At 39.6% G+C, this 26,314-nt stretch overlaps 1 protein-coding gene across 4 annotated transcripts in view; it reads left to right on the top strand.

Annotated features, from left to right (window-relative positions):
• Window positions 1-25,183, top strand: part of FERRY3 (FERRY endosomal RAB5 effector complex subunit 3) — a 41,049-nt gene extending 15,866 nt beyond the window's left edge. For 2 of the 4 annotated variants that reach the window (XM_032775746.2, XM_075070774.1), the window contains exons 7-14: window positions 1,398-1,504; window positions 2,270-2,467; window positions 9,629-9,757; window positions 12,714-12,788; window positions 14,995-15,197; window positions 20,781-20,838; window positions 22,786-22,853; window positions 24,514-25,183. In XM_032775746.2, coding sequence (XP_032631637.1) covers window positions 1,398-1,504; window positions 2,270-2,467; window positions 9,629-9,757; window positions 12,714-12,788; window positions 14,995-15,197; window positions 20,781-20,838; window positions 22,786-22,853; window positions 24,514-24,606 — 931 coding nt within the window. In that variant the 3' untranslated portion in view covers window positions 24,607-25,183. Of the gene's footprint in view, window positions 1-1,397; window positions 1,505-2,269; window positions 2,468-9,628; window positions 9,758-12,713; window positions 12,789-14,994; window positions 15,198-20,780; window positions 20,839-21,556; window positions 22,530-22,785; window positions 22,854-24,513 lie in introns of those variants that run through there. The other 2 variants (XM_032775748.2, XM_075070781.1) reach the window with 2 other exon arrangements.
• The last annotated feature ends 1,131 nt before the right edge of the window (window positions 25,184-26,314 follow it).

Raw genomic sequence — 26,314 nt, 5'->3', positions numbered from 1 at the left:
ACCATCACATGTTCTTTTATAGAAGAGAGAAAATGTATAACACTTTGCATGGGCTTAAATTATGTCTTGTGTCTTCCTACTTTACCTTACTATTTAAAATGTATATTTCTAATATAATGTTCCAGAATGCATTCTGAAGTCATTTATGGATGGCTTTTATTGGGTGTAAGCTGGTGTAGTTCCAGAGTTGTCAGTATATACTAGTTGAGTTTCTGACCCTTGTTTCTGATTTTCAGAGTACCAAGGGCTGTAGGTCCTTAGCACATCTGAAAATCATGCACAAATTGTCAAGTCAGGTGGTACCCAAAAACGGAGCTACACGAACTTAGGCCCCAGTTCTGCAAATGCTTGTGGATGGAGTAGTCCTATTGAGTTTAATAGGACTACTCACAAGAGTTCACAGGATTGAGATCTTTGCTAACAGTTACAAAAGTTGGAGTCTTCATTTTTTTTAATTAAAGCTTTAATTTTGCAGAAACAGATGTGGTACCTGGGAAGTGCTAATACAGCATGCCATCTCTTACTGTTTCATCTGCACCCAGTTGTGAGAGGAGACTGAAAAGTGTTTAATGATTAACTTTAATTGATTTGGAAGATGCTATTTACACAATGGAGAGAATAAAAGTCTCTGTTTTTAAAAATAATACACAGTTATTCAACTCGATGCTCATTGCTTTTTTATTTTTCCTTTTTCGTGACATTTATGTCTTAGTCTTCTTCTAATGTTGGAGAAACAAACGTGCTTTATTTATTTGTGCATGAGCTGCGCTAAGCATGTTGACAACAGTGTTTTCTGAAAACAGTGTTTGTCTTCTGCCGGGGAATTCAGCAAGGGGAGCTTGTGTTCTTAATGTTCCACAAAAGAAATGGAGACTTTCATATCATTCATTATGAGCAAACGGTGGATTTTTTTCTTTTTTAAAGGACTGTTTAAAGGCTTTCCTACCAGATTGTAATGATTTAAAAGTAGGTCTAATTTGAAGCTCACATTCCTTTGATATCCCATTTTAAAACATCCACAAATGGATTTTTATAAAATCCAGCAACTGCAGAATTATCTACTGGATGCTCACAACAGCTAGGTTAAGAGGGGAAATCCAATATTTTTTTTTTATCTTAAATCTCCCCTCCTTATAGTGGAATCTGTGACTTCTGCTCAATTTAAGATAGAGCTGGGATTTGTAATCTCTCTGGGTCATACTGCTGTATTTTAATTATAAGGCTGCAGCAATCTGCTCTGCTTCATGCAAATCTTATGCAGACTTTTGGCTTCCATGGATCAGCTGGGCAAAATTTGTATGTCCCTAACACAAAACAAAACAAATTTCTGCCTTGGAAAAGAAGAGCATTAATGATAAACCTTCTAGAGCTTTTAAATGTATTTTAATGGATTTCAGTGAGGAAATTAAGGTTCAACCCAGTCAGCTGAGAGAATCTGTGGAAGGAAATGGAAGAATTTATGAAGAGCAGAGACAGTTAGAAGAAAGTTTTACTATTCATTTGGGTAAGTATAGTAACATGATCCCATAGATAATTGAGCACTGAATTCTCAATAAGTCATTAAGCTGAAGTATAGTTACATAGAATGATATGTTGTTCATACTTAGAACTGAGAATAAGTGACAAAGTATTAAAATAATGCTTAGAATAAGGCATCCTGATCTGTTGTATTTAAACAATAGCCTTGCAAATAGCTAACTGAAAAACTCTTTCTAGGGAAAATTTCAGGATACAGATCAAATGTTTTTTTGTTTTTTTTTTACTTAGAGCCTGATTCAGCTTCTGTTGAAGTCAATTGCAAAAGTTAAAAGTTGGATTAAACTCCAAAAAAAGAATTTCCAAAAATTAAATATTTAAAATGAAGTTTTAGTTTGTTTATGCAATTGTATTTTTTTAATATTTGACATGTGCTGACAACCTACATATTTCATCCTCTGTCTCATGGTGGAGGATGGGACTTGTTTAGAGGCCTAGATTTACCTTCCTCTATCACATACACATTGTCTTATCAGACCTTTTAGTTTTGTAAATTGCTACTATTGGTAGTATAAAACCTTGACACCTTTATAGATGCTAAAGGAAAGAACCTCACTCATTATCCTCATTTGATTATTTGTTGTGTACCTCCATTCTAAGTTTTGGTCACACACATACACAATGCATATCTGAGCATTAAAGGGTTGATAGCAATGAAAACTCTAGTTTGTTATTTAGTAATATATCTGAAGTTGTTTGGATTCAGCGCTCTTCGGGTTTGCTTTCTACACAGGAGCCCAGTTGAAAACTATGCATAATTTGAGATTATTGAGAGCTGATATACTGGACTTCTGTAAACACAAACGCAATCACCGAAGTGGAGTAAAGCTTCACAGACTTCAAACTGCATTGTCACTTTATTCAACTTCTCTTTGTGGCCTGGTTTTATTGGTAGACAACCGAATCAGTTCATACAGTGGCATCAAAAGAGGTAAGCCATCTAATTCAATGCACTGTTGAAGCGAACACCAAAGTTACCCTTGCAGAATGTACTCTTGCTCTCTATCCCTTCTCAAAAAGAAGCAATTCCTATAAAACTTGATTTTACCACAAGTCCTCCATTTCTCTCTCTATCTGACAGATCTCAAATCTTGTAGTTGAATTTGCTTCAGCTTATCTCTGTCCTCCGACATACTTCTAAAATAGTCTTAAGTGTCTGGATCCCTCTCTCACTTGCCCATTCTGGAACTTGCTTAATAATAATTAATAGTATTTCCAGAGTGTGTTGTACTGCCTATACCTTTACAAAAATAAAGGTTTTCACAGTTGGGTGCCTAAAGCTAGGCTTTAAAATCCATATTTAGGCATCTAAAATAAATAGACCTGCGTTTCAGAAGTGTTGAGCATTGCAACTTTGAATGGAAGTCAATGAAAGTTGTATGTGCTTTCTACTCCAGAAAATGGAACTGGTAGCAGTTGTGAGAGCACTCCTTTTAAATAGCTAGACTTGTATAAATGGTTAGCCACTGTGGGCAAGGCAACTGAAATTTTGTTTGCCCCAGTTCCAATCTTGGCCACATCAGCTTTCTCTGAACCACATTACAGACCTCTCCCAGCTTCCTCCTGAAATTCAGTACAAAAATGTTTACATTTCAAATGTTTGTTTTGGCCAGAGCCACTGTTACTGGTTGGGTGTCCTGTCCCTGACATCCTGTTGTATCCTTTCCTTAAAAAATGTTTCCAGTGAGAAGCAAAGTATTCCGAGAGAATAAAAACAGAGTAACAGAAGAAACTGCAGCATGATATAATTGCCATTACTACTATTTCTAGGCTGCTTCAGATCCTAAAACTATGTTTCATACTCACAATAATTATTTTTATTTTTTTACTTATTTCAGTTTATCAAAACAGACAAAACGCTGCTTGTCCTAATCCCTAGATGTCCTTGACAATTATTTAAAAGTCATAATAAACAAAGATTAAAAAAGTCAGCAACTTCTATCACAGGGGTAGGCAACCTATGGAGCGGTTGCCGAAGGCAGCACACAAGCTGATTTTCAGTGGCACTCACACTACCCAGGTCCAGAACAGCAGTCCAGGGGGCTCTGCATTTTAATTTAATTTTGAATAAATCTTCTTAAACATTTTAAAAACCTTATTTACTTTACGTACAACAATAGTTTAGTTATATATTATAGACTTATAGAAAGAGACCTTCTAAAAATGTTAAAATGTATTACTGGCACATGAAACTTTAAATTAGAGTGAATACTTGAAAACTCGCACACCACTTCTGAAAGGTTGCCGACCCTGTTCTATCATATATAGCAACAACTAATTAGACCTTAGAGCATAAGGGGAAATATCTTCTGCCTTCTGTTTCCCAAAGCCCTCTTAATATTAACCAGGTCACATACCATGGAGGTCAACAAAGGTATAATAAAATGCTTACTATCTAACCTTTCAATCATTAACTTCCTTATTTAGCAAATAATAGCAAAAGTACATGCATCCGACAAAGTGGGTATTCACCCACGAAAGCTCATGCTCCAATATGTCTGTTAGAGTCTATAAGGTGCCACAGGACTCTTTGCTGCTTTACAGATCCAGACTAACACGGCTGCCCCTCTGATAAAACTATGTGCACTCTACAATTTTGAAGATATTTTCCCATTCAGTTTGTTTTTAATAACAATACAAACTTGAACCTGGTGACTTTTCTTTAGAGAGGGACTGGAGGAAAATTCTTAGGCCCTGATCCTGCAACATAAACCTACAAGTGGACTGTAGAGCCACAATGAAGATAATGGGGCTCCATAGGTGCACAAAGGTCTGCCATGCAGTAAGCGTTGTGGGATCAGGGCCATGTTATTTGTTCAAGGCTGACAGTGTGCTCAGTACAGTAGAGAAAGAAAGTCTTATAACATACTTGATAGCCTTGCTTATTTAGCCCAGTGTTGCAGATATTTTGAACTATCCATGTGAAGCATATGTATATATTATGCCCTGCAAAGATTTCTAAATCCTTATCTTTGCTCATGTGAGTAGTCTCATTGAAACAAGTGGACTACTTGTGTGGGTAAAGTTAAAGATGTTGAGTGTTTGAAAGACAGAACTTGGTGGGATCAGTCACTTACTCAGTGAGTGTGTGTGTATGTATGTGATTATATATGATGTATATATGTATATACGTGTGTGTGGACTGGATAGCGTAGTGGTTAAGAGCACTGCCTTTGATACGAGAGACTGGGGTTCAAATCCCGTACCCCAACTTTCCAGTAGGGGTCCTTGGGCAAAAGACCCCCTAACGCTTCACCTGCCTACCTCAAATATGAGAGTGACACGAACTAGGAGAGTCATGCCGCGACATCGCCCGGATTAACAAGGTCACAGCCAGATGTTGAGGAACCAGGACAATGACGATATGCACTGGAATTACTGGAACAAACCATTCATGGACGAGACAAGAGAACCTGGAATTGATGGAATGCTACTACAACAGTAGACCTAATGAGAGGGGATATATGAAACGTATGAGGGGACTGTGGATGGACAAAAGACCTACATCCACACTTACTGAGAAACAGCTAGTTACCCAACGCTTCAACATAGTAAAGAGGAAGCTGCTCTCACAGCTTGAAATAGACCAACTCCACATTACATCCCAGACTCAAGAAGACCTGGAAGAACAAGTGGATGTGCGGCCCACACCTGAAGCTGAAACTTCACTGCCACCCCCTCCATTGCAGAGCACAGCAGCTGATATGAGGCATAAGATCATGGAGAAACTAGCTACAGTCAATCCTCGAGACCGATTACCAAGGGCTCAGTGGAGAAGTACCATCAGATAGTATGTTAGAAGATGCCAATAGAGCCCTCATGACAATCCCTACTACCACCAATATAAAAAAAAAACCCAGCAGCAGACTCCCACCCAAACTGGCTAACACTGGAAAGACAGTGCTGATCATATATTAAAAAAAAAAATTCCCTTCTCACCCCTATGGGTGGTATGTGTATCTTCCTCAACCTCGGGTCCTCTACCAGAGGCCTGGGAGTTTGAGGGTTCTGCGCAGTATCTTAGCTGTTCCTAGCACTGCACTCTTCTGGACAGAGAGCTCTGATGTTGTTCCTGGATCTGTTGGAGCCACTCACCCAGCTTAGGAGTCACAGCCCTGAGTGCTCCTACCACCACTGGGACCACTTTGGCCTTCACTTTCCACATCCTCTCTAGTTCCTCTTTCAGGCCCTGGTACTTCTCCAGCTTCTCATATTCCTTCTTCCTGATGTTGCTGTCACTTGGCACTGCTATATCTATCACCACCGCTGTCTTCTGCTCCTTGTCTATTACCACGAATGTCTGGTTGATTGGCCAGTACCTGCCTGTCCGTCTGGATCTGGAAGTCCCACAGAATCTTAGCCCTGCTATTCTCCACAACCTTCTGTGGAATCTCCCATCTGGTCTTGGAGGGTCTAGCCCATACGCTGTGCAGATGTTCCTGTACACAATGCCAGCCACTTGGTTGTGCCGTTCAGTGTATGCTGTTCCTGCCTGCATCTTACATCCTGCCACTATGTGTTGGACTGTCTCTGAGGCCTCTCTGCACAGTCTGCACCTTGGTCCTCTCTAGTGTGGTAGACCCCTGCTTCAATGGATCTGGTGCTCAGTGCCTGTTCCTGTGCTGCTATGATCAGTGCCTCAGTGCTGTCTTTTAGTCCAGCCCTTTCCAGCCACTGGTAGGATTTCCCAATGTCAGCCACCTCAGCTATCTGTCGATGGTACATCCCATGAAGGGTCTTGTCTTGCCATGGCACTTCTTCTGCTTGGTCTTCCTCCCATGTCTGCTGCTGCCTCAGGCATTCTCTCAGCAGCTCATCTTTGGGGGCCATCTTACTGATGTACTCCTGGATGTTCCGGGTTTCATCCAGGACAGTGGCTTTGACGCTCACCAAGCCCCGCCCACCTTCTTTCCGGCTGGTATACAGTCTCTGGGTGTTGGACTTGGGGTGGAAACCTCCGTGCATTGTGAGGAGCTTCCGGGTTTTCACATCGGCAGCCTCCATGTCCTCCTTTGGCCAGCTCACTATACTGGCAGGGTATCTGATGACTGGCAGGGCGTATCCGTTGATGGCGTGGATCTTGTTCTTCCCACTGAGCTGGCTCTTCAGGACCTGTCTTATCCTTTGGTGATACTTGGATGTTGCTGTCTTCCTTGCCTCCTCATCGTGGTTTCCATGTGACTGTGGGACGCCAAGGTACTTGTAGCTGGTCTGTATGTCTGCTATGTGGCCCGCTGGTAGTTCCACCCCATCAGTCTTGACTACCTTCCCTCTCTTCACTACCATCCGGCCACACTTCTCCAGTCCGAATGACATCCCGATATCCTCACTGTAGATCCACGCGTCAGGTGGATTAGCGAGTCGATGTCTCGTTCATTCTTAGCATACAGCTTGATGTCATCCATGTAGAGGAGGTGGCTGATGGTAGTTCCACTCCTGAACCTGTACCCCGTATCCAGTCCTTGTGATTATCTGGCTGAGGGGGTTTAAGCCTATGCAGAACAGCAGCGGGGACAGTGCATCACCTTGGTATATGCCGCACTTGATGCCACTTGTGCAAGCTGCCTTGAGTTGACTTCCAGTGTTGTCTTCCATAGTCCCATTGAGTTCTTGAGGAAGGTCCTTAGTGTCCTGTTGACTTTGTATAGCGCCAGACATTCACAGATCCACGTGTGCGGCATTGAGTCGTAGGCTTTCCTGTAGTCAATCCAGGCTGTGCTCAGATTGGTCTGTCTAGACCTTGAGTCTTGGCGACTGCTCTATCTATGAGCAACTGGTGTTTTGAGCCTCTGGTGTTGTTCCCAAATGCCCTTCTGAGCTGTGCTCATGTACTGGCCCATTGGTCCTGTAGCTTGGCAGCTATGATGCCTGATAGGACTTTCCATGTTGTGGGGAGGCAGGTTATTGGCCGGTAGTTGGACTGGTTCTGTCCCCTTGCAGGGGTCTTTCATGATCAGCACTGTCCTTCCTTGTGTTAGCCAGTTGGGTGGGAGCCTGCTGCTAGCAGCTGGTTCATCTGTGCTGCTAGGCGTTCATGCACTGCTGTTAGTTTCTTTAGCCAGTAGGTGTGGATCATGTCTGGTCCAGGTGCTGTCCAGCTCTTCATGTTCTTGACCCGCTGCTGGATGTCTTCTACTGTGATGTGACTGGTTTCTGTTCTGGGAGATTGCTGTGCTCTGTTCTCAGGTCCTGCAGCCACTTTGCACTGGTGTTAGATGAGTCTTCTCTTTCTCCATATGTTTCTTCCAGTACTGTTCAGTTTCTGCTGCTGGTGGCTCTGCTGTTATTGTGTTGTTGCACTGCAGTTGGGAGTACACCTTGGATGGTTCTTGGGAGAACAGGGCATTTACTTTTTTGGCCTCTGCTTCTCTAGTGTATCTCCTTAGCCTGGTAGCCAGTGCTGTGAGCCTTTGTTTAGCAGTCTCTAGGGCTTCAGATGGAGTCAGGCCCTTGTATTTTTTCAGTAGCCGAGTCTTATCCTTAATCTCTACACCCTTCTGTAGTTCCACCAGCTGACTAACTTCTCTCCAGAGTCCGCCTTGATCTTATCCTCCAACCTCATTTTCCAGGGTGGGTACATACTGTTGTTCTTCTTGATCGTGTAGCCAAGCATCTCCAGGATTACAGAGGCTGTAGCGTATACCAGTTCATTGGTTTGAGTTATGGTGGTAGTAGGGATTGTCATGAGGGCTCTATTGGCATCTTCTAACATACTATCTGATGGGTACTTCTCCACTGAGCCTTGGTAATCGGTCTCGAGGATTGACTGTAGCTAGTTTCTCCATGATCTTATGCCTCATATCAGCTGCTGTGCTCTGCAATGGAGGGGGTGGCAGTGAAGTTTCAGCTTCAGGTGTGGGCTGCACATCCACTTGTTCTTCCAGGTCTTCTTGAGTCTGGGATGTAATGTGGAGTTGGTCTATCTCAAGCTGTGAGAGCAGCTTCCTCTTTACTATGTTGAAGCGTTGGGTAACTAGCTGTTTCTCAGTAAGTGTGGATGTAGGTCTTTTGTCCATCCATAGTCCCTCATACGTTTCATATATCCCCTCTCATTAGGTCTACTGTTGTAGTAGCATTCCATCAATTCCAGGTTCTCTTGTCTCGTCCTGAATGGTTTGTTCCAGTAGCCCACTTATCGTCAGATTTGTCCTGGTTCAAAGGACCCCCTACTGGAAAAGATATAGGAATAACCCAACACAGGATTTGAATCCCTCAGTCAAAAGTCTCAAATACGTATTAAAGGGCAGGACGCTCACTTAAAACCACATAAACGCATAATGCCTCAGAAAGTTAGGGGGTCTTTTGCCCAAGGACCCCTACTGGAAAGTTGGGTACCAACCAGGATTTGAACCCCAGTCTCTCGTATCAAAGGGCGGCGCTCTTAACCACTACGCTATCCAGTCGTTTATATATATATAAACCTAGCAAAATGGGGCCTTGATCTTGGTTGGAGCCTTTATGCATATCTGAAATACTAATAGTAATTAATTTTGAACTAAAATTGATCTTCGATCTAGGGAGATGCATGTTGTTGTTCACAGAGAGGATAAGGAATCTGCTACCAGCTGGGGCACTCTTCTGTAGTTGTAAGGTCTGTGTTTTTGGTGTTGAAAGACTGCGGTTCTGATTCTGGCTTCCTAGATACATTGTATGAGAAATTTATCTATTATTTCATTTTGTCTGCAGCACATAACTTTTTACACTAGCAGTCATACCAGTTGTTGGTAACTAACACTCTGACACATTTCACTAAAATATTTATGGTAGGTACCAACAAAAGAGGTTACAGCATTCAAATGTGTATGTTTTACAAAATAAGAGAAAAAACTAATTTATGCACACAGTATTTGTTTGGTTCAGGCATGGTCTTTTAGGTTACTTGGTATGTAATATCAGTCTTTGAAGATTTTCCTTTTTAAATAATCCATTTATTGAAAAAATGTTCTAGCTCTCTTGTAAATTGTTTGAATTTAAAGTGGTGCATGGTAGATACGTTTGTTGTTCTCACTAGCTTGCTAGAATACTAGCACAAAATTGTATCATATTCGCAGACAAAAGCTGCAACTTGTGTTTTAAATTTACTTTCTTTTAGATTTTGCAACAGTTTGCCAAGAATGCACAGATTTCCACTTTCCTGGGATTCAAGAGCAGCTTGAAATTGTGCAGCAGGTTGTACTTTATGCTAGAGCACAACGCAGCAGTAAGTCAAAAAGACAGCACGGTCAGTGTCAATCAGAATTGTTTTTCTTGAAATAGAATATCCCTGTGACTAAATGCTTTGTGTGTATCTGTACGGGCAAGATACTTAACCTCTCTGTACCTCAGTTTCCCTATAGGTAGAATGGGGATGTACCTCCATAAAGCACCTTGGGATTGGGGGGCAGGGGGCAGATGACTGATATATAAATACGCAATAATTTATTAGATCGCTTCTGTCTCTTGAAGCATAAATGGTCTGCCAAACTATGATTGTCTGAAACTAACGTACAAAATTTTCAATAAAAGTAAGCTAGAGAGCTCAAAAGAAGACAGAAACATTAGGGATTTCTGTGGTTTCCAATATAAGTTACTTTTACTTTGCTTTGTAGCAGTAATTCAGCCAGCTCTCTTTTTAATTTTTTTTTTTTTTAAAGGTTCATATGTAGGCAGAAAAACATTAATCTGTTAGATCCTTTCTCTTCTTGACACTTAAATCTTTAGAGATCTCAGAAAGATAGGATCCAATATCTGTTATGTAGTAGGCAAAGAGTAATTGTCTTCTTTGATATTGTTTACTCTGTCTTGCACTGAATTAGTTTTAGACACATTGGTCTTGGTGTGGAGAAAGCTATCTGGCACAATTTTATAACTTTTACCAGTCCCTCTGTTAATGCCTGGAGCAACATTAGTATTATCTCTTTCCAAGCTACTGATGAGCAGAGATCAAGGATTCAAATATGCACTTTAATATAGTGCACATTGCCATATATCCTAAGCTTCTACACTCATGCATGTGTATCCTGTAATGATTGTAACATCTTTGTGTGTCCTGTCAAATGGTAGGCTCAAGCCCTAAATGAAAATGCTATAAGAGAAGCTAATTGTTATGACATTTTCACAAACTCTGTATAGCCAGAGTCCAATTTTTAAAAGAAAAAAGATAGAGGTATTCTTCCAGTGTCCTCCCACAAAAGAAGCTGTCTGCTTGAGAGGCCACTCATGATAGAGTGAGCAGATAATATGATTGTACATGTCCTCTAGGCTTGTTTACCTCTCAGTGGTGTTGAAATATACCGATACGTTCTCCTGGACTCCACTCAAGTGGCAGTATCTCCACATTCGTGAGGCCAAAATGAGATTTTAGTTATATTTGAAATACACCAGCAACTGAGTTAATGCCCTGTGTGATGAATGGGGAAATTCACCCCTCTTAGAGCTATTGTTCCAGTCTGTCTGTAAACTTGGGTACACAGTGTGGCCTCAGTTAACAGAAAAGACTCAATTAAAAAAAAATCTTGAGATTCTGGTGCACAAAGTGGCAGCTTGGGAAAGGTTCTGACATACCGTACCTTCTCCCTCTCTCCAATTTAAGCCTGCCTGTAGCAATGGACAAATTTTAGTCTGATTTTTTTTTTTTTATTTTCTGTCTAAAGATTTAGAAATTTCAATAATGTGGAGGGAGTTACGATTTTTTCCTTCACAACCATTGGGTAGTAAAGAAGAGAATATCCTAACTAACATGAGGACCAGAGGGGAAGTGCATCATTCATCACTCTCCCTTGTATTTACAGGCGGCTAAGAGATTGCACAAAATGACAGGAAGTTTTCAACCACATGCTGTTGAGGCAGTACTACTCATACTTTTGTTTTCATGCAAAAAAGTACTTTTGTGGTTTAAGTGAGTCAGTAACGTGAGTAGGCTCACAAAAGTATATACAGAAACTATTTTCCTTTAAGAACCAGCATGTTGTAATAGACAGTCTTATGAAAATAGTTTTCAGTATTTTCTTTGCTTCTTTACATCTCCTTAATTTTTCTTGATACAAAGTAGTACTGGTAATTCATTTCATGTAGTAAATCATTGTCGTTTTCTTATTTTTACACTCCCTTTAAATTCTTTTTGTATAAAATGAATGGCAAATTGTTGGTTATATGTTAATGGGCTTCCATAAACATTTATGTTCCTGTTTGCAAATGAAAAAAAATCGAGTTACTGCTCTCCTCTTATCTGTAAGACTCTAATGTGACTTTAGAGCAGGGATCAGCAAGCTTTGGCACACGGCCCACCAGGGTAAGTCCCCTGGCAGGCCGGGCTGGTTTGTTTACCTGCCGTGTCCGCAGGTTCTGCCAATCGCAGCTCCCAGTGGCCACAGTTCACCACTCCAGGCCAATGGGGGCTGCGGGAAGCGGTGCGGGCCAAGGGATGTGCTGGCCGCTGCTTCCTGCCGCCGCCATTGCCCTGAAGCAATGAACCGCAGCCAGTGGGAGCCGCGATCAGATGAACCTATGGATGTGGCAGGTAAATAAACTAGTTTACCCTGGTGTGCCATGTGCCACAGGTTGCTGATCCCTTAGAGAATTAAGACCACAAAAATAAATGAGAATTAGGAGACAAAGGGGGGAGAGTGCAGCTTTAAGAAAGAAAAGCAGTGGTTCTCAACCTATTTACCATATTGGACCACCTGTGCAGCTGTATGTGTTATGTGGGCCACATCCACACAGTATGCATACTACCTATATGAACCTGAGGATGTTACACGGGCCCCAGCTGTATGCTGATTAGGCTGTAGGTGGGCTATGGGTTGAGAACCACTGGCCTAGAGTGACTATACATTTATGCGTCCCCAACATGATAGTATCTTAGTGCCTTGCAAGTACAGTGAAATAACAATCTTTCTTTCTTCCAAGTCTGTTCATAGCATTCTGTTTCTATTATATTTTGAGTGCATTTGGTTTTCAGAGCATCCCTCAATAAAGGACTGCTGTGTGAAAGGGAAGTCAAAGACAGGATTTTGCAATTAGAACCTGATCCAAAGCCTACTAAAGTCCATAAAAAGATTTGCAGTAATTTCAGATGACTTTGGATCAGCTCCTAAATTCTTAAAATGTGATGAGTGAAAATATTTAATGTCTGTTTACCAAGGCTAATATAATAAATAGCTTATATACAATATATTTAATGGTTACATTACACACAGATTCAGTAAATAGAAATGGTGGAAATGAAGAGAAGTCCAAGAATATTGAACGAAACCAATCAAATATTTTGCCTGGTGAGTACTATTATGAGGATTTGTATTTGTTATTTTTTTTTAAAGCAGACTGTGCTTTATAGATACATATTTTTCTAGTTCTAAATTCAGAGTACAAATTTGAAACTAAACACAACTTGCCCTGAATAAGAGAGGAGGGGTGTTCTTGTGGCTAAGGCACGTGTCTGGATGTCAGGACATCTGGTTTCTATTCCCAGCTTTGCCACTGACTTCCATATGAATTTGGGAAAGTCACTTAACCAGTCTGTGCCTAAGATTCATTTTGCTAATAAAAAACAACCCACCTTACAATATTTGAAGGAGTATTGACATATTTTCAGAAAACAATTGTCTTTTAAAATAGTTGATTCTAGTCACTATTGTTTTGATCCAGCAAAGCACTTAAGCATATGCTTAACTTTAAGCAAATGAGTAGTCCCACTAAAGTCAGTGGGATTACTTATACACTTAAAATTAAGCATATTCTTAAATGCTTTATTTATCCAGGGACTTTAGGAGGAAATATCTCTCATTGCTTCTCTGTATGTGTTGTTCCATTAGTAAGAAAAGTTTATGAAGAAATGATTTGAACATCTACACACAATTTGTGCACTATTTAGAAACAGCTTTAGTTAAATCAGGGTTATCTCTAATGTGGACACTTTTTTAAATCACTCAATTAAATTAGTTTAGTTTAATTACAAGCCAACTTAAGCTAAAAGACATTCAAACTGATGTGAAGGTGTCCACGCTGGGGGTGTGGTGGTTGCACTGATTTCACTAAAGCTGTTTCTAAACCAGGGCAGTTAAATGAATGTGCAGACTGTATGTAAACCAGCCCTATAGGGAGAATAACATTTCTCCCTTGTTTTGTGTAAGCAGTTTTGACATTAGCCTACCAGAATGAAAGGGCCCAACTCAGAACTTTGTTTTCCCTTGTCACCTCCCATCACAAGTATTCTTTCCTTTTGCTTCCTTTACTTTGTCTGCATTTTTTTTTTTGCTGCACACACCTCCTTTCCTTTCTATTGACCCTTTTACTTTTATAATTCTCTTGTATTCCAGTTCATTCACATACCTTTCCTTCAGCCACTTCTAAAAATCTTTGTATTTTCTGTGACTGGTGGTAGAAGAGTAGTGTTGAGTTCTCTCCTCTTTTCTCTCTCCAATTTCCAGCTGGCGTAATAGCTGCTTTTACACTGCCTACAATATCCTTCATTTCAAAAATATTTTGTTTATGAAAATCCGCATCCTACTGATGCTGTTTCTATATCCCATCTTTATAATTAGGTCTCAGTCCTGCAATGAGATTCACGCAGATGACCCCCACCCCCAAGATTTCCCTCTTAACTTCAATAGGGCTAGATCCAAGTAGATCTGTCTGTTGGATTGGCATTTTAATTTGTGGTGGCTGTCCCCAAAATTTCCTCACGCCTTTATCTCTGTTACTTTGGGCTAATATCAGATCCAAGACTCCATTGCCCTTCATTGCTTCCTCTACTTCGGGGACTAAACTGTGTTCCAAGTCTAAATATACCTTTTGACAAATAGTTTTTAGGCACTTTTTAAACAAACCCCCATTACTAAGCCTTCTTTTTAATTTTGATGCTCTCTGATAACTTGCTTCATCTTCCTGTACATTCCTGTTAGATAACCCACTATCCTTTCCCACAGGCTTTTTGTAGCCTTTATTTTAACCCATCCATTTTGGGTATTTCCGCCTCCCACATCTGTCTGCAGTTCATTGCTTGCGTATATGTTTTCACTGTTACACCTCCTCGTTATTTTTTTTCTCTACTGACGTCTTCTACCACATATAGATCATATCTGTCTATATTGGCACTGTCATGCCTTATTACACCAGATCTCTGATGCCAACTAAATACAGTGGAAAAGCATGGAAATAAGTCTTGGGTCAATGTGAACAGGGGATGAGTGTCACTGTTCTGCAGGTTTTTACATCTGTTAGTGTCTTTTCTTCTTATTTATAGCTACTGATCTAGGTTTGATGGGCAAATTTTGCCGTGTAGTGTCTTTAAAATAACAGTAAGGAAGTACAGCAATTGATTTGATCTGATAAAGGAGCATTACACACCACATTGGATTCAGACCATTGGTATTAAAACTTGTCATTCCCAGCATGCTTTGATGTTTATTATATATGTTTGTATTTAGTTTAGATTACTAGCATGATAGAGATTACATTGTCTCTTTCATTATTTTGCAGGAGAATTTTACATCACACGCCATTCAAATCTTTCTGAAATTCATGTTGCTTTTCATCTGTGTGTGGATGATAATGTAAGGTCTGGTAACATTACTGCTCGGGATCCTGCAATCATGGGCCTCAGAAATATTCTCAAAGTTTGTTGTACACACGATATTACTACAATTAGCATCCCTCTTCTACTGGTACATGATATGTCAGAGGTAAGTAAAAGCAAACAAACAAAAAAACCCCAACAAAACCACCAAGTAATCTAACCTCTATATTTGCACTCAGAAAAGTAGCACATTCCTACATCTGCTGGTCTAATTGGAACAGCTACTGTAGAGCTTTCTCATACTCCCAGTTTTCATTGATGCTGGTTGAAAAACAGTGGAGATGAGAAATTTAGAGCATACTAGCACTGTTTAGCTCTGTGTTCTATTTATTATTTGTAGATAGTACAAGATGGTCAGTCTTTATATAAAAAAAGAAGGTGAGAGTGAGGAAAAAGCAACCTAACTTAAAACACCACTTTTAGCACTGCATATTTCTTCTTCAGAAACTAATTAATCTGACCCTAGTCCTGCAAAGGAATCACCAGTAGGGATTCTGACTTAAATGGCATGCCACACAGACATAGGGTCTGCACAGATTATTTTGTAGGATCCACTACACTATAGCCCAAGTCGATACACAGACGCTCCCTGGGTTACGCAAACCCGATTTATGCAAATCCGCAATTACGGAAGAAGTTCCTACGTTCCATAAGCTTTTTTTTTCCTTGTGTAATTGTCAGGTAAACGTTCCTGTCTTACACAAAATTCGACACTTGCGTAAGTCAGGGAGCATCTGTAACTTACGTCACTCATGGAGTGTGAAAAACTCTTTCCCCCCCCCTCCCCCCAGCGATGCAAGTCTTCACGGTTCACACTGGTGCTATGTCAGCAGGAGATACTCTCCCACCAACATAGCTTCTGCTTCTCGCCAAGGTGGAGTAATTATGCTGATGGGAGAGCATAGCATGTCTTCACCAGATGCACTACAGCAGTGCATCTGCATCGGTGCAGCTGTGCCAATGTAGCACTGTAGTGTAGACTTGCTCCTCATTTTCTGATGGGATCCTAGTTAAAAGACATGAACTAATGTATGAAACTGAAGGATGGAATGAACACCTAGCTCTTTAGATTCTTACTTTTATCTCCCCTTTTGTATTGGTTTTCTGGTTTAAGCATTTGCAGAATAAACATTATGATCAGCATAGTATGTGTAGATTTAAGCAAAACTATGTATTCGTCCTTGATATACTTTGTGAATTGAATTGGAACTGTTGGTAACAAACAATTTACTGCAGCTGGCTGACCTAATTTAAAACATGCAACTTTTGTAATACATTGTACAGGGAAAAGTGAACGATATCAGATTTCTGAAAACTAATCTGAATTTGGTGCCTTTGGAAACCTTGTTTTCTAAAGTTGTGTTTACCACCTACGTAAGAAATTTTTTTTGTAAAGTGGTTAACCAGGAGCACAGCTGCAGAGATGTTGAGATGTTTCATTGTGACAGGCATTCATCAGGAGCTTTCTTTGTTGCTCTGCAAAAAAAAAAAAAAAAGCCCTTTTATAGATGGATTTTTATAATTTAGCAATGGCATGGAGTTTATTAAACTGAATGAAGGGTGACTTATTTTTTACTGATATTGGGACTTCATATAAAGTGAACGTCACCAAAAAAAGTTGCTTTTACTGTTTCACTTGTGCCTAATGGTCCTGGTCCATAACTGGGGCCCCTTGGTGAAATGGCAATACAAATAATTGTAATAATAATACTGCTGTTTTTCTAAAAAGTACACGCTGTAGACTTCAGCGCGTGTAAAACCATTCGTTTTCTGCATTCTGTATAAACTGAGATAACCCATACTATTTCTTAATGGACAGGTGTTTATATTTCATCACGGAAAACACCACAACTGGCACCTTTTGTATGGTAGTGATGGACTGAACTCCTTTCAGACAGGATTCTCCCCACACTCAGTTCAGAACTGTTGCTCTGTTCCTCAGGTGTTGTGGTTGCCATGGATAGAGAGAGGAGGTATATTTTGTGGCCTCTGTTGCCTGTATTACTGTTCTATAGAAAAGCAGAAAATTTCTCAGGGGTGGCAGTCAGGCACCTTTTGTGACCATTAGTGTTGCAGAACATTTTCTGAAAAGTCCAAAAAGTAGAAACGGAGATTTTACAATCTGTAGCATAAACTGGCTGTTTGTATTGTTTTTGCGGATTATTTTGGGTATGTGCCCTTGTACCACCATAAACAATTGCACTCCTCATTTCCATCAGATATATATATTATATGAGATGGCTACCAAAATGGCATTTAGTCAAAGTATACCTATTGTAGCCTGGTGTCCTTACTAAGGCAACTATATTGAAATTAATTGGACTTTTCCCTAACTGAGAACTGTTTAGAGACTTCAGGACTTGACTCTATTTTTAGCCCTTGTGGGGCCTGATGCTGTAAAAACTTAAGCACCTGTGTGACATTCCCCAGGGTACAATCTGAACTGATGGACAGCTGTGTCCCCTCAGTTCTCCAACCTGGGGTCCCTTTTACATTGCTTTACTCTGAGAGCAACCTGGCCTTGTTCACACACAGCCTCTCTAGCATGTAAATTACTCCCAGCTGAGTTATGAGTGCTCTTAGCCAGCCACTCCTAAATTTATATGTCACAGTGACACCAGCAAACTTCCAGACCCAGACTTGGCCCCAGAAATGTGTGTGGTATACAGCCCAATACCCTTCTGGACAACACAAGCTCATAGAAAGTCTATCATTTTGTTAAGGTTTATGCATGTTATTTTCTATTATCTCAAATGAAGCTTCCCAAACACTTCAGTCAAAACACACACTGGTTTAAACGAAACAAAACAATAAAGCAGGTTTGTTAACTACAGAAAGATAGATAAAGTGATTACAAGTAATAAGGTATAAAAGTTAGAATTGGTTACAAAGAAATAAAAAGTAAAACACAAACTAATACCTAACTTATCAAGCAAAGTGAATTCAAAGCAAAGATTTCTCTCACCCACATGCTTTATTGGTGTTACTGGCTGAACTCCTTTCAGACAGGATTCTCTCCTTCAGCCATGGTGTCGCCACTGCACAGAGCACCGGGTCAGGCCGGGCTCTGCAGCTGCGCTGCCCCAGAAGCTCACAGCCCCACCGCCCAGAGCATTGTGCCAGCGGCAGAGTGAGTTGAGGCTGCAGGGAAGGGGCCAGGCAGGAGGGTCCCGCGGGCAGTAGTTTGCCCACCTCTGTCCTAGACAATGGCCCTCCTACTAACAAATCAAGCTCTTTTTTTGATAGATTTTAGAGGGCAAGACAGGGATGAGATCATGGTTACTGGCTGCAGACCATAGCTCCCTGAACACTTCTTGTACATCACTAGAATGATAGTATCATTCTGGGTTGACTTTTGATTAGTATCTTTTTTACCCCATACACTGCCACATAAGACCCTGCTCATCTGGTCTGAGTAGACTTATGAACCTTAGTGGAATATTCTGCATGTAAAAAATAACCTGATAGCATAGTGAAATCCTGAGTATATCACTTTTAAAGATGACAAAGTAATGATTCAGGTTCTAATTCATATTTGAGTTTTTGTGGGTTTAATTCATTGATGTTCAGTGTTCAGTTTGTTATTTCCGTGAGTGCCCCCAACACTTAACATCTGTACTCCTCTGACACTGTCCAAGAACTGGTGTCATATCCTGCTTCTTTGGTAGGTCCTTTTAAGGTATCAAATGTTTTTTGACCTTACTGACTGCAAAACTACTGCTAATTAGCCTTCAGGGCAACAGGACCTTTCTTTTTAGACACTGGTTTTAAACTAGGCCAAAACAGGGATCAAAACCACCAACAAACGCCTACCTTACATGTGACAGACAGCCTGTGTAGGCAGATAAATTACAATGAAGACCCAGTATTTCTTCCGGAAAGCTTGAAAAAATATATATTTTGTTGTCCAGCATTGTGCTATCTGATTCATTTGTTGCGTAATCTAAGGGCAAAGCAAACAGATGCTAAGGATTTGCATCATGAAAAAATTGTTTTTAAATGTTACCATATTACGATGTTGGTTCTACCGCCACTCTAGATTTATTTATTTTTTTTAAATAATATATAACGATCCACTGTATCTATTGTAGGTGGGAACTGCGTCTTACAGCAACCCTCTGAGGCAACGTATAGGGTGAACTGTATTTGTGTTACCAAATGATCAGAAGTTTGATACTTTTAAAATAAGGCTGATTTTTTTTTTCCTGCTGTAGAGATGCTCTTTATGTGGTGTTTGACAATCTGTCATTTACACTGTGCAGATTTAGAACGATTTGCTGGTTTTATGGAATACAAAAGTGCTTAAACTGGAAATTTGGAAGGCTATATAGAGTGGCAAGTCTATGTTTACATGCACAGTTCTGTTAATACTGGGAGGTGCTTATCTTTTCAAGTTCCAGAGTGTGAATCATAGGAATGATTCTGTTCAAATAATGTTAATAAAATTGGCATTTATATATCTGCCACTGATGGATTACAAGTGAAATAAAAATAGTATTTTCCATTTCTTGGTGTAGATTCCAAGGAATGTCCAAAATTCATGTAGAGACACCCCTCGGGTTACGCAAACCCAACTTACGCAAATCCACACTTATGGGAAAAGTTCCATAAGTTGGTTTTTTTGGGGTTTTTTTGCGTAAATGTCGGGTATACGTCCCCGACTTATGCAAAATTCAAGTTACACAAGGCATTCCAGAACGGAATGCTTGTGTAAGTTGAGGAGCGTCTGTACTGTTCTCCAGTGTTTAAACTTTTATCTAGATCTCAATTTTTTTTGACAAGTCCCTATTAGCCATGCCTCTTGGAAAACTTTATAGGTGCATACATAATCTTGGTATTTAATGGAAGCTCCAGATTCCCTCTCCAGCTCTTCTTGTATCTGTATCGCTTGAATTATTGAATTTATTTTGTGATATAAATTCAGCCCCAACACAAGATCTATCTGCCCAAGGCATTTTTAGTATGCCAGTGGCCATAGTATGAGGGTCATAGCTAGAGGCCCTCGAAAGGAATACCAACATTCAGTGACTGCAGTTAGGCTGTTGAACACATCCTTACTCTAGCAATCCAAAGTATGGATCTGACCATCTAAGCAATTTAATTGTACCTAATACCTGAAAGCTGAGATTTTCAAAGCCGCTTATGGTAATAGTGCATGTGAATGTTCGTGAGACAAATGGGAGCTGTGCATCAGTATCCCCCTTTGAAAATCTCAGCTTAAAAATGCATATTGCACTGTTCACACAGTAGCTTGTCTCAGCACTGTAAATAACTCAGTAGCTGAGTTTTTGTGGTAATCCATAATAAACATTTCCAGAATGCGTTGGAAAACTAAATGTTCTTTGTCTATGATATTATTTGAAAAGAATGAAGCAGATCAATAAACAAAATTAGCAAATGTGGTCTATGACCTGAGATGTTCGAGAGAGACTTCTGCTTAAGAAGAGAACTTTCTGCTTTCTAGTAGAGAAAATTGCATTCAGCAAATGAGCAGGTGTGGAAGCTCACAACACTAGAGACTATAAAGACATGGGAGTAATAAAGACATTGGAATAAGATAAACACAAAGATATTAAAGACCTGATAGAAAAACATTGTCTTGCAACACTATTGTCTTGAGCCACTTATTGATGCTTTTGTTATATCTTATTAATTTAAACCAATTTTTAATTAGATTTTCTTTTTTAAGGAAATGACTATACCATGGTGCTTGAAGAGGGCAGAGCTTGTGTTTAAATGTGTCAAAGGTTAGTGCACTCTTCACCTATTATTCTATGTCACATTCACTGTCAGCAGAAATCACTTAAAATTACATGTCGCAAAAGAGATGAAAAATGTGAGGAATTCAAAATAGAGCACCAGAAGTAATTTTGTATCTGTTGGCACAACTTTTCCATTATGTGTATGTTTTCTATATTTTTTCCTGTTTAAAAATTGATGAACATATGATACTATATTAGAACAGAGGGGAAAAAGTAATATTAACACACCCTTGTCATGTGAGGACTTGTCTATACTTGAGCATTACAGCTGCACCACTGTAAGCGCTTCGGTATAGACACTATCTATGCCGACGGGAGGGATTCACTTTCCCTGAGGAGAATTCTTCTGTCCACCTAGAGCTATCTACACAGAGCGTTAGGTTGGTATAGATCTGTCTCTCAAAGGTGTGGATTTTTCATACCCCTGAGAGATGTAGCTATATGCCTGTAAATTCCTAGTGTACACCTGGTCTACACTAGGAATTTACAGGCATATAGCTACATCTCTCAGGGGTATGAAAGGGGAAGATTGATCTAAGTTACGCAAGTACAAGGGGAAGATTGATCTAAGTTACGCAACTTGAGTTATGTGAATAATGTAGCTGAAGTCGACGGACTTAGAATCTACTTACCACAGGTTTCACTCTACGCGATGTTGACTGGAGATGCTCTCCCGTCGACTCCCCTTGCGCTTCTCGTTCAGGTGGAGTACAGAAGTCGACGGGAGAGCAATCTGACCTGCTAAATCGACCACCAATGCATCAATCATCATGCGTCGAACCCCCAGTAAGTGTAGACAAGGACTAAGTTAGAAGACAAAGTTGATAAAAGACACATTACATCATCAAGACCTTTATCTGACAGTGCAGAATTGTTCCTTCACAGTATATTTTCCAGTATCTCATTCAGCTGATGTTTTAAATGACCACACAATGGAGCTTCTACTTTTTTTTTTTTGGTGATTATTTCAGAGGTGAATGAACAGGAATTTTCCTGAAATTTAGCCTCAGTTTTTTCCCTTTTTAAATTTATCTTTTATTGTCGATTACTGCTGGTTGTACTCCTGTGCCCTACGTTTAAATAATTCCTCTCCCATCTTTGCAGTTCAAACCCTTCAAATATTAGTTGAATGTTATGCCCCCTATACTAGAAGTTAGCCAGTTTCTTCTTAGTGTGGACCAGTAGGTGGGGGACATATGCTCATTCACAATTATACTACATCCCTGTGTCAGCAACATAGAAAAATACGATTAGGAAAGTGTTTAATGTATTTTTGTCAGCAGTATGGTATTGTGGACTTATACTGGTCCATGGTCCATATTGTGGGAACCCCTGTCCTATAAACACCACATCTGCAGCTAGCCAATCTACATGTTTTGCTCTTTCTTCACAAATCAGTTCCTCGGGATAATTTCTATTGCCCTTCTCCAAACTGCATCCAGTCTGTCAATATATTTCTGGTATTAGAGTGCCCAGAACTGAATTCAATATCTGCTGACACCAGAGTTATATAGACAGCATAGCTAGTTGTTGAAAGCAAGTTGTCAAAATAATACAGATCCAGAAAATATCTTGTGAATGCCTACTGCAGCTCCATGTTGACCAGCACCAGATTGTGCAGTTTGTTCAAGCGCTAGAACTTCATACCCTTCAAGACTAGAATGGTGTTCTTCATAGTGGATCATGGATCTCCAGACTGACCAGAAATATGAACCAGCAGTTTGGCCAGGCTAGTGAAGACTAAGGGGCCAGAGGTGCTGATCTGGTTTATGCAGCTCCACTAGGTTGCTGAAATCATAATTATATATGTAAATTTATAAATTATGATTATATAGACTCTGATAAGTGTCAGATAATATGTACCCTGATAAGTGTCATTAAAAGAAAAACCTAATGCATATAGTAGGTAAATATGTGAATGTTGGGTTTTAGGCTTCATGATGGAAATGGCTTCATGGGATGGAGGAATTTCTCGGACCGTACAATTTCTGGTACCGCAGGTAGGTTAAATTGAGAAATTAACTTCTGGTATGGCCTAGGAGACAAAAATAGAACAGGGCTCTGGGTGCTGATAACTCTGGGTTCTGTTCCCTGCTATACCTTAGCCTTTCTATATAATCTTTAAAAAAAAAAAAAAAAAAATCAGTTAACCTCTCTGTGCTTTAGTTCACTCATCTATGAATTGGAAATAATACGTGCTCTAGAGGTGGTGTGACACTTAATATTTGAACCACTTTTTGCCAGCCACAGATAGAAGGCATTATAGGATGTATCATTATTAGCTCTATTTAATAACAGACACATCAGATAACTGGAGTCAGAATTCACAGTGTTTTAGAGGATACATATTTATCATTAATATAAAGGTATGACGTTACTGCTAGTTTCTTTGGAAAGTATGGAGAGTAAGCTTACATGACTTTATTTTAAGCTTTCAGTTGGTCTTCTCCAGCATCTTTGAAAGTTAGTGTGGCAAGAGCCCAATCATGCTCCCACTGAATCAGTGACACAACTTCCATTTACTTCAGTGGCACAGGATCAGGCCCCAAAAGACATGCACTAAAACTAGAAAGTTGTTTATTAATAACTACCAAATTGTTTGAATTCTGGATGATCTTCAGAAGCAGGAAGTCATCCAAAAGTTGTGATCAGTTTTGTTCATTTGCTCTGGTCCTTAGAGTTATATACATTTCAGAGTTAACTGGAAGGAAGTATTATTTGGAAGCATATTCATAAGTTTAAAAAATTACTTGTCAACACAAAGTTATGAGCCTCTAGGCAGTGCGAACCAAAAGTAGACTACTTGCAAAATCAGATCTAATTTTGGAATTCAGAGAGTGAGACACCAATCTGAAATCATGAAAAGGACTATACTAACTTAAAAGAAAGTTAGTGACTGGAGGAAGAAATCCTCTTTAAATAGATAATTTTACTAATGTAAATACAGGGCAATATTCGCAAGTAGGTTTTGTCCTATTAATTACTAGAATTAGGTTATAGCTAAGACCATATTGCATTCACAATGTTGTGGAAATTATGGATACTGCAATAATAGGCTTCCACCACAATTTTGTTATTAATTAGCTTATTGTGCACAGGTCACAATTTTGCATGCATTTTGAGCATGCAGTTAGTTTTGCACTAATGTTCAATACCTGTAAAATGTAAAAGGCTAATGTGGCTGGTCTTGATTTCTATTGCCATTGTGTTAAGACTTAATTTCCTGGATTTTATGCTGTACTGGTCACTTTTAAAAAAAAAAATATATATAGTTGCAGCAAAAAGTCTGGTTACAAAAAAATTAGCAGGCATAACATACCTGCGTTTATATTATTCCAGCAATTTTTTCTTAAGCAAATAGGTCTACTCTAGCTTTTCCAAAATACTGCTGTTAACAAATGTCCATTATTATTTTTCCATGATTTTCCATCTCTTGTCCACAACTCCGGTGCATTTATTTGAAGGTCATCCCATGATTCAAGTAGGTCCCTAGTCACAGTATGAGTGGCTGGAAACTTCATCTGGATGGTAGATGTGCTGCTATAAGACTCCAATACCGAGTAAAGTACTGGAGGAGAGAGGAGAATGTAGAGAGAATGGTTTGACTCATCCAAATTATAGTAGACAAATCAATGCTTTTTGTTGTCTTCATCTTTACAGACTATATCTGAGGAAATGTTTTATCAGCTGAGTAATATGCTCCCCCAGATCTTTCGAGTGTCCTCTACGCTGACTCTGACATCTAAGCACTAACCCCTCTGCATGTCACTGGAAGAGATGAGAGTATTGGTTTAAATATCAGAATTTCTCCTCTGTATTTTTCCCAAAATTGACTGTTTATTTGGAAGTTAAATTTTATTGCAAGTTGCAAACAAAATAATGTATATCCATTTAAAAGTTCATAAAATCAGTGTTCTGTCTTGATGTATTTGCCAAAAAAATCAAATACAGTCAGTCTTTCAGCAAGATATTAATGTGAAATATTTCACCTTTTTACGCATATCATGTACTGTAAATGTTTGTGTGACCTAAAATGTGTGTATTTAAATGTTATCTATAAAAACATAGTAATTTTCAAACCTAAGCATTTACAGTAGCAGGAATAGATATCTATACATTTTTGGAAACATTCTTGTTTTCTGAATTTGCCCAGTGCAATTTAGAAGAGCATGAATTATGTCAGGCAAGCCTTCTTAGAATAACTTAAATAATCTGGAAACACTGTAAAAGCACTGTAATAAGGTCACCCTGACCATGAGAATAAAATTGACACGCCCTCCCATAACAGTTACAAAATGAAAGGTAAAATAAAATGAAAAATAACCACTAACTTCTTGTATTGTGCAAATCATTCAGTAGATAATATACTCTTGTGACAGTGATTATGGGTTTCAAGTTTTGTTAAAAAACAAGAGTATAGTAATTTCCATTTTCACAATAGGTTTATTTCTTTTTCATGTCCTGGTATTTTTAGGGTAACATCTCTAGTTTAGTAAGAAGATTTGGCATTGGTGGGACTTCCACATAGGCAATTCAGTAATCGTATCAGAGCTATTTTTGTGCATTGTACAGAAAAGTAGGCAGGATTAATTTAATATTAAATTTGAATCTTTGTATTTAGAGTAGAGGATATCCGAGATCTGACATGAATCACAAAAGTACCAAAAACAAAAAACAAAACAAAAATTTTTTTGCTAAGGGCCATCTTTGAAGGCAAAAAATTAATATCACAAAAATTGAAACCCATTGGTGTATATTGCAGCTTGGTATATTGATTCTACAGATCTTGCTAACTCCAAAGAGGTTTGGCTTTGCCTGATAAATGTGAAGAACATAAAGGTCTCTTTTTCGGGGAAGTCAGGCCTGGATGCACAGAAGGAGTTAGGCATTGTGATGTTGACATCACAGTACCTGATTTTTAGCATTCAATGTGATTCACAAGGCCTGAGGAGGAAGCCTGAGCTCCCAATATAATGAATGGGAGAGAGAGACATCTTGTATGATTCACAGAAGTCAGTATGCAGGCAGGGAGCCGCCTAATTTAGACAATGAGTGACATGGACAAGAGAGATATGCAAGTCCAGGCTGCAGTGAGGCGCCTCTCTCTGCTTGTGATTCTCAGCAAAGAACCCTCTCTTGGGCTACAGCTACACTATGAGCTTGGGATGTGAGTCCTCTGCTTGCGTGCACATGCACTAACTTTCATGGAGCTAGCGTTAGCATAAATAGCGGTATAGCCATGATAGCAAGGGGAGAGGTAGTGGAGGCATAGTTGAGCCGGGCCAAGTACATACCAGTGGGTTTCAGGCAGGTTTGTTCTCTGCGGGTCTCCCCTGCTGCTACTGCAGCTACACTGCTATTTATACTTATGCTAGCGCAATGAGGGCTAATGTACTTGTATTTGCATGAGCCAGGGAATCACAGCCCCAGCTTGTAGTATAGACGGTCTGGGAGTTGGGTG

Source organism: Chelonoidis abingdonii, chromosome 1 (genome assembly GCF_003597395.2).
Source record: "Chelonoidis abingdonii isolate Lonesome George chromosome 1, CheloAbing_2.0, whole genome shotgun sequence".
Classification (NCBI taxonomy): Eukaryota; Metazoa; Chordata; order Testudines; family Testudinidae; genus Chelonoidis; species Chelonoidis abingdonii.
The sequence above is the reverse complement of the archived record's forward strand: the minus strand, read 5'-3'. Positions and strand labels throughout refer to the sequence as shown.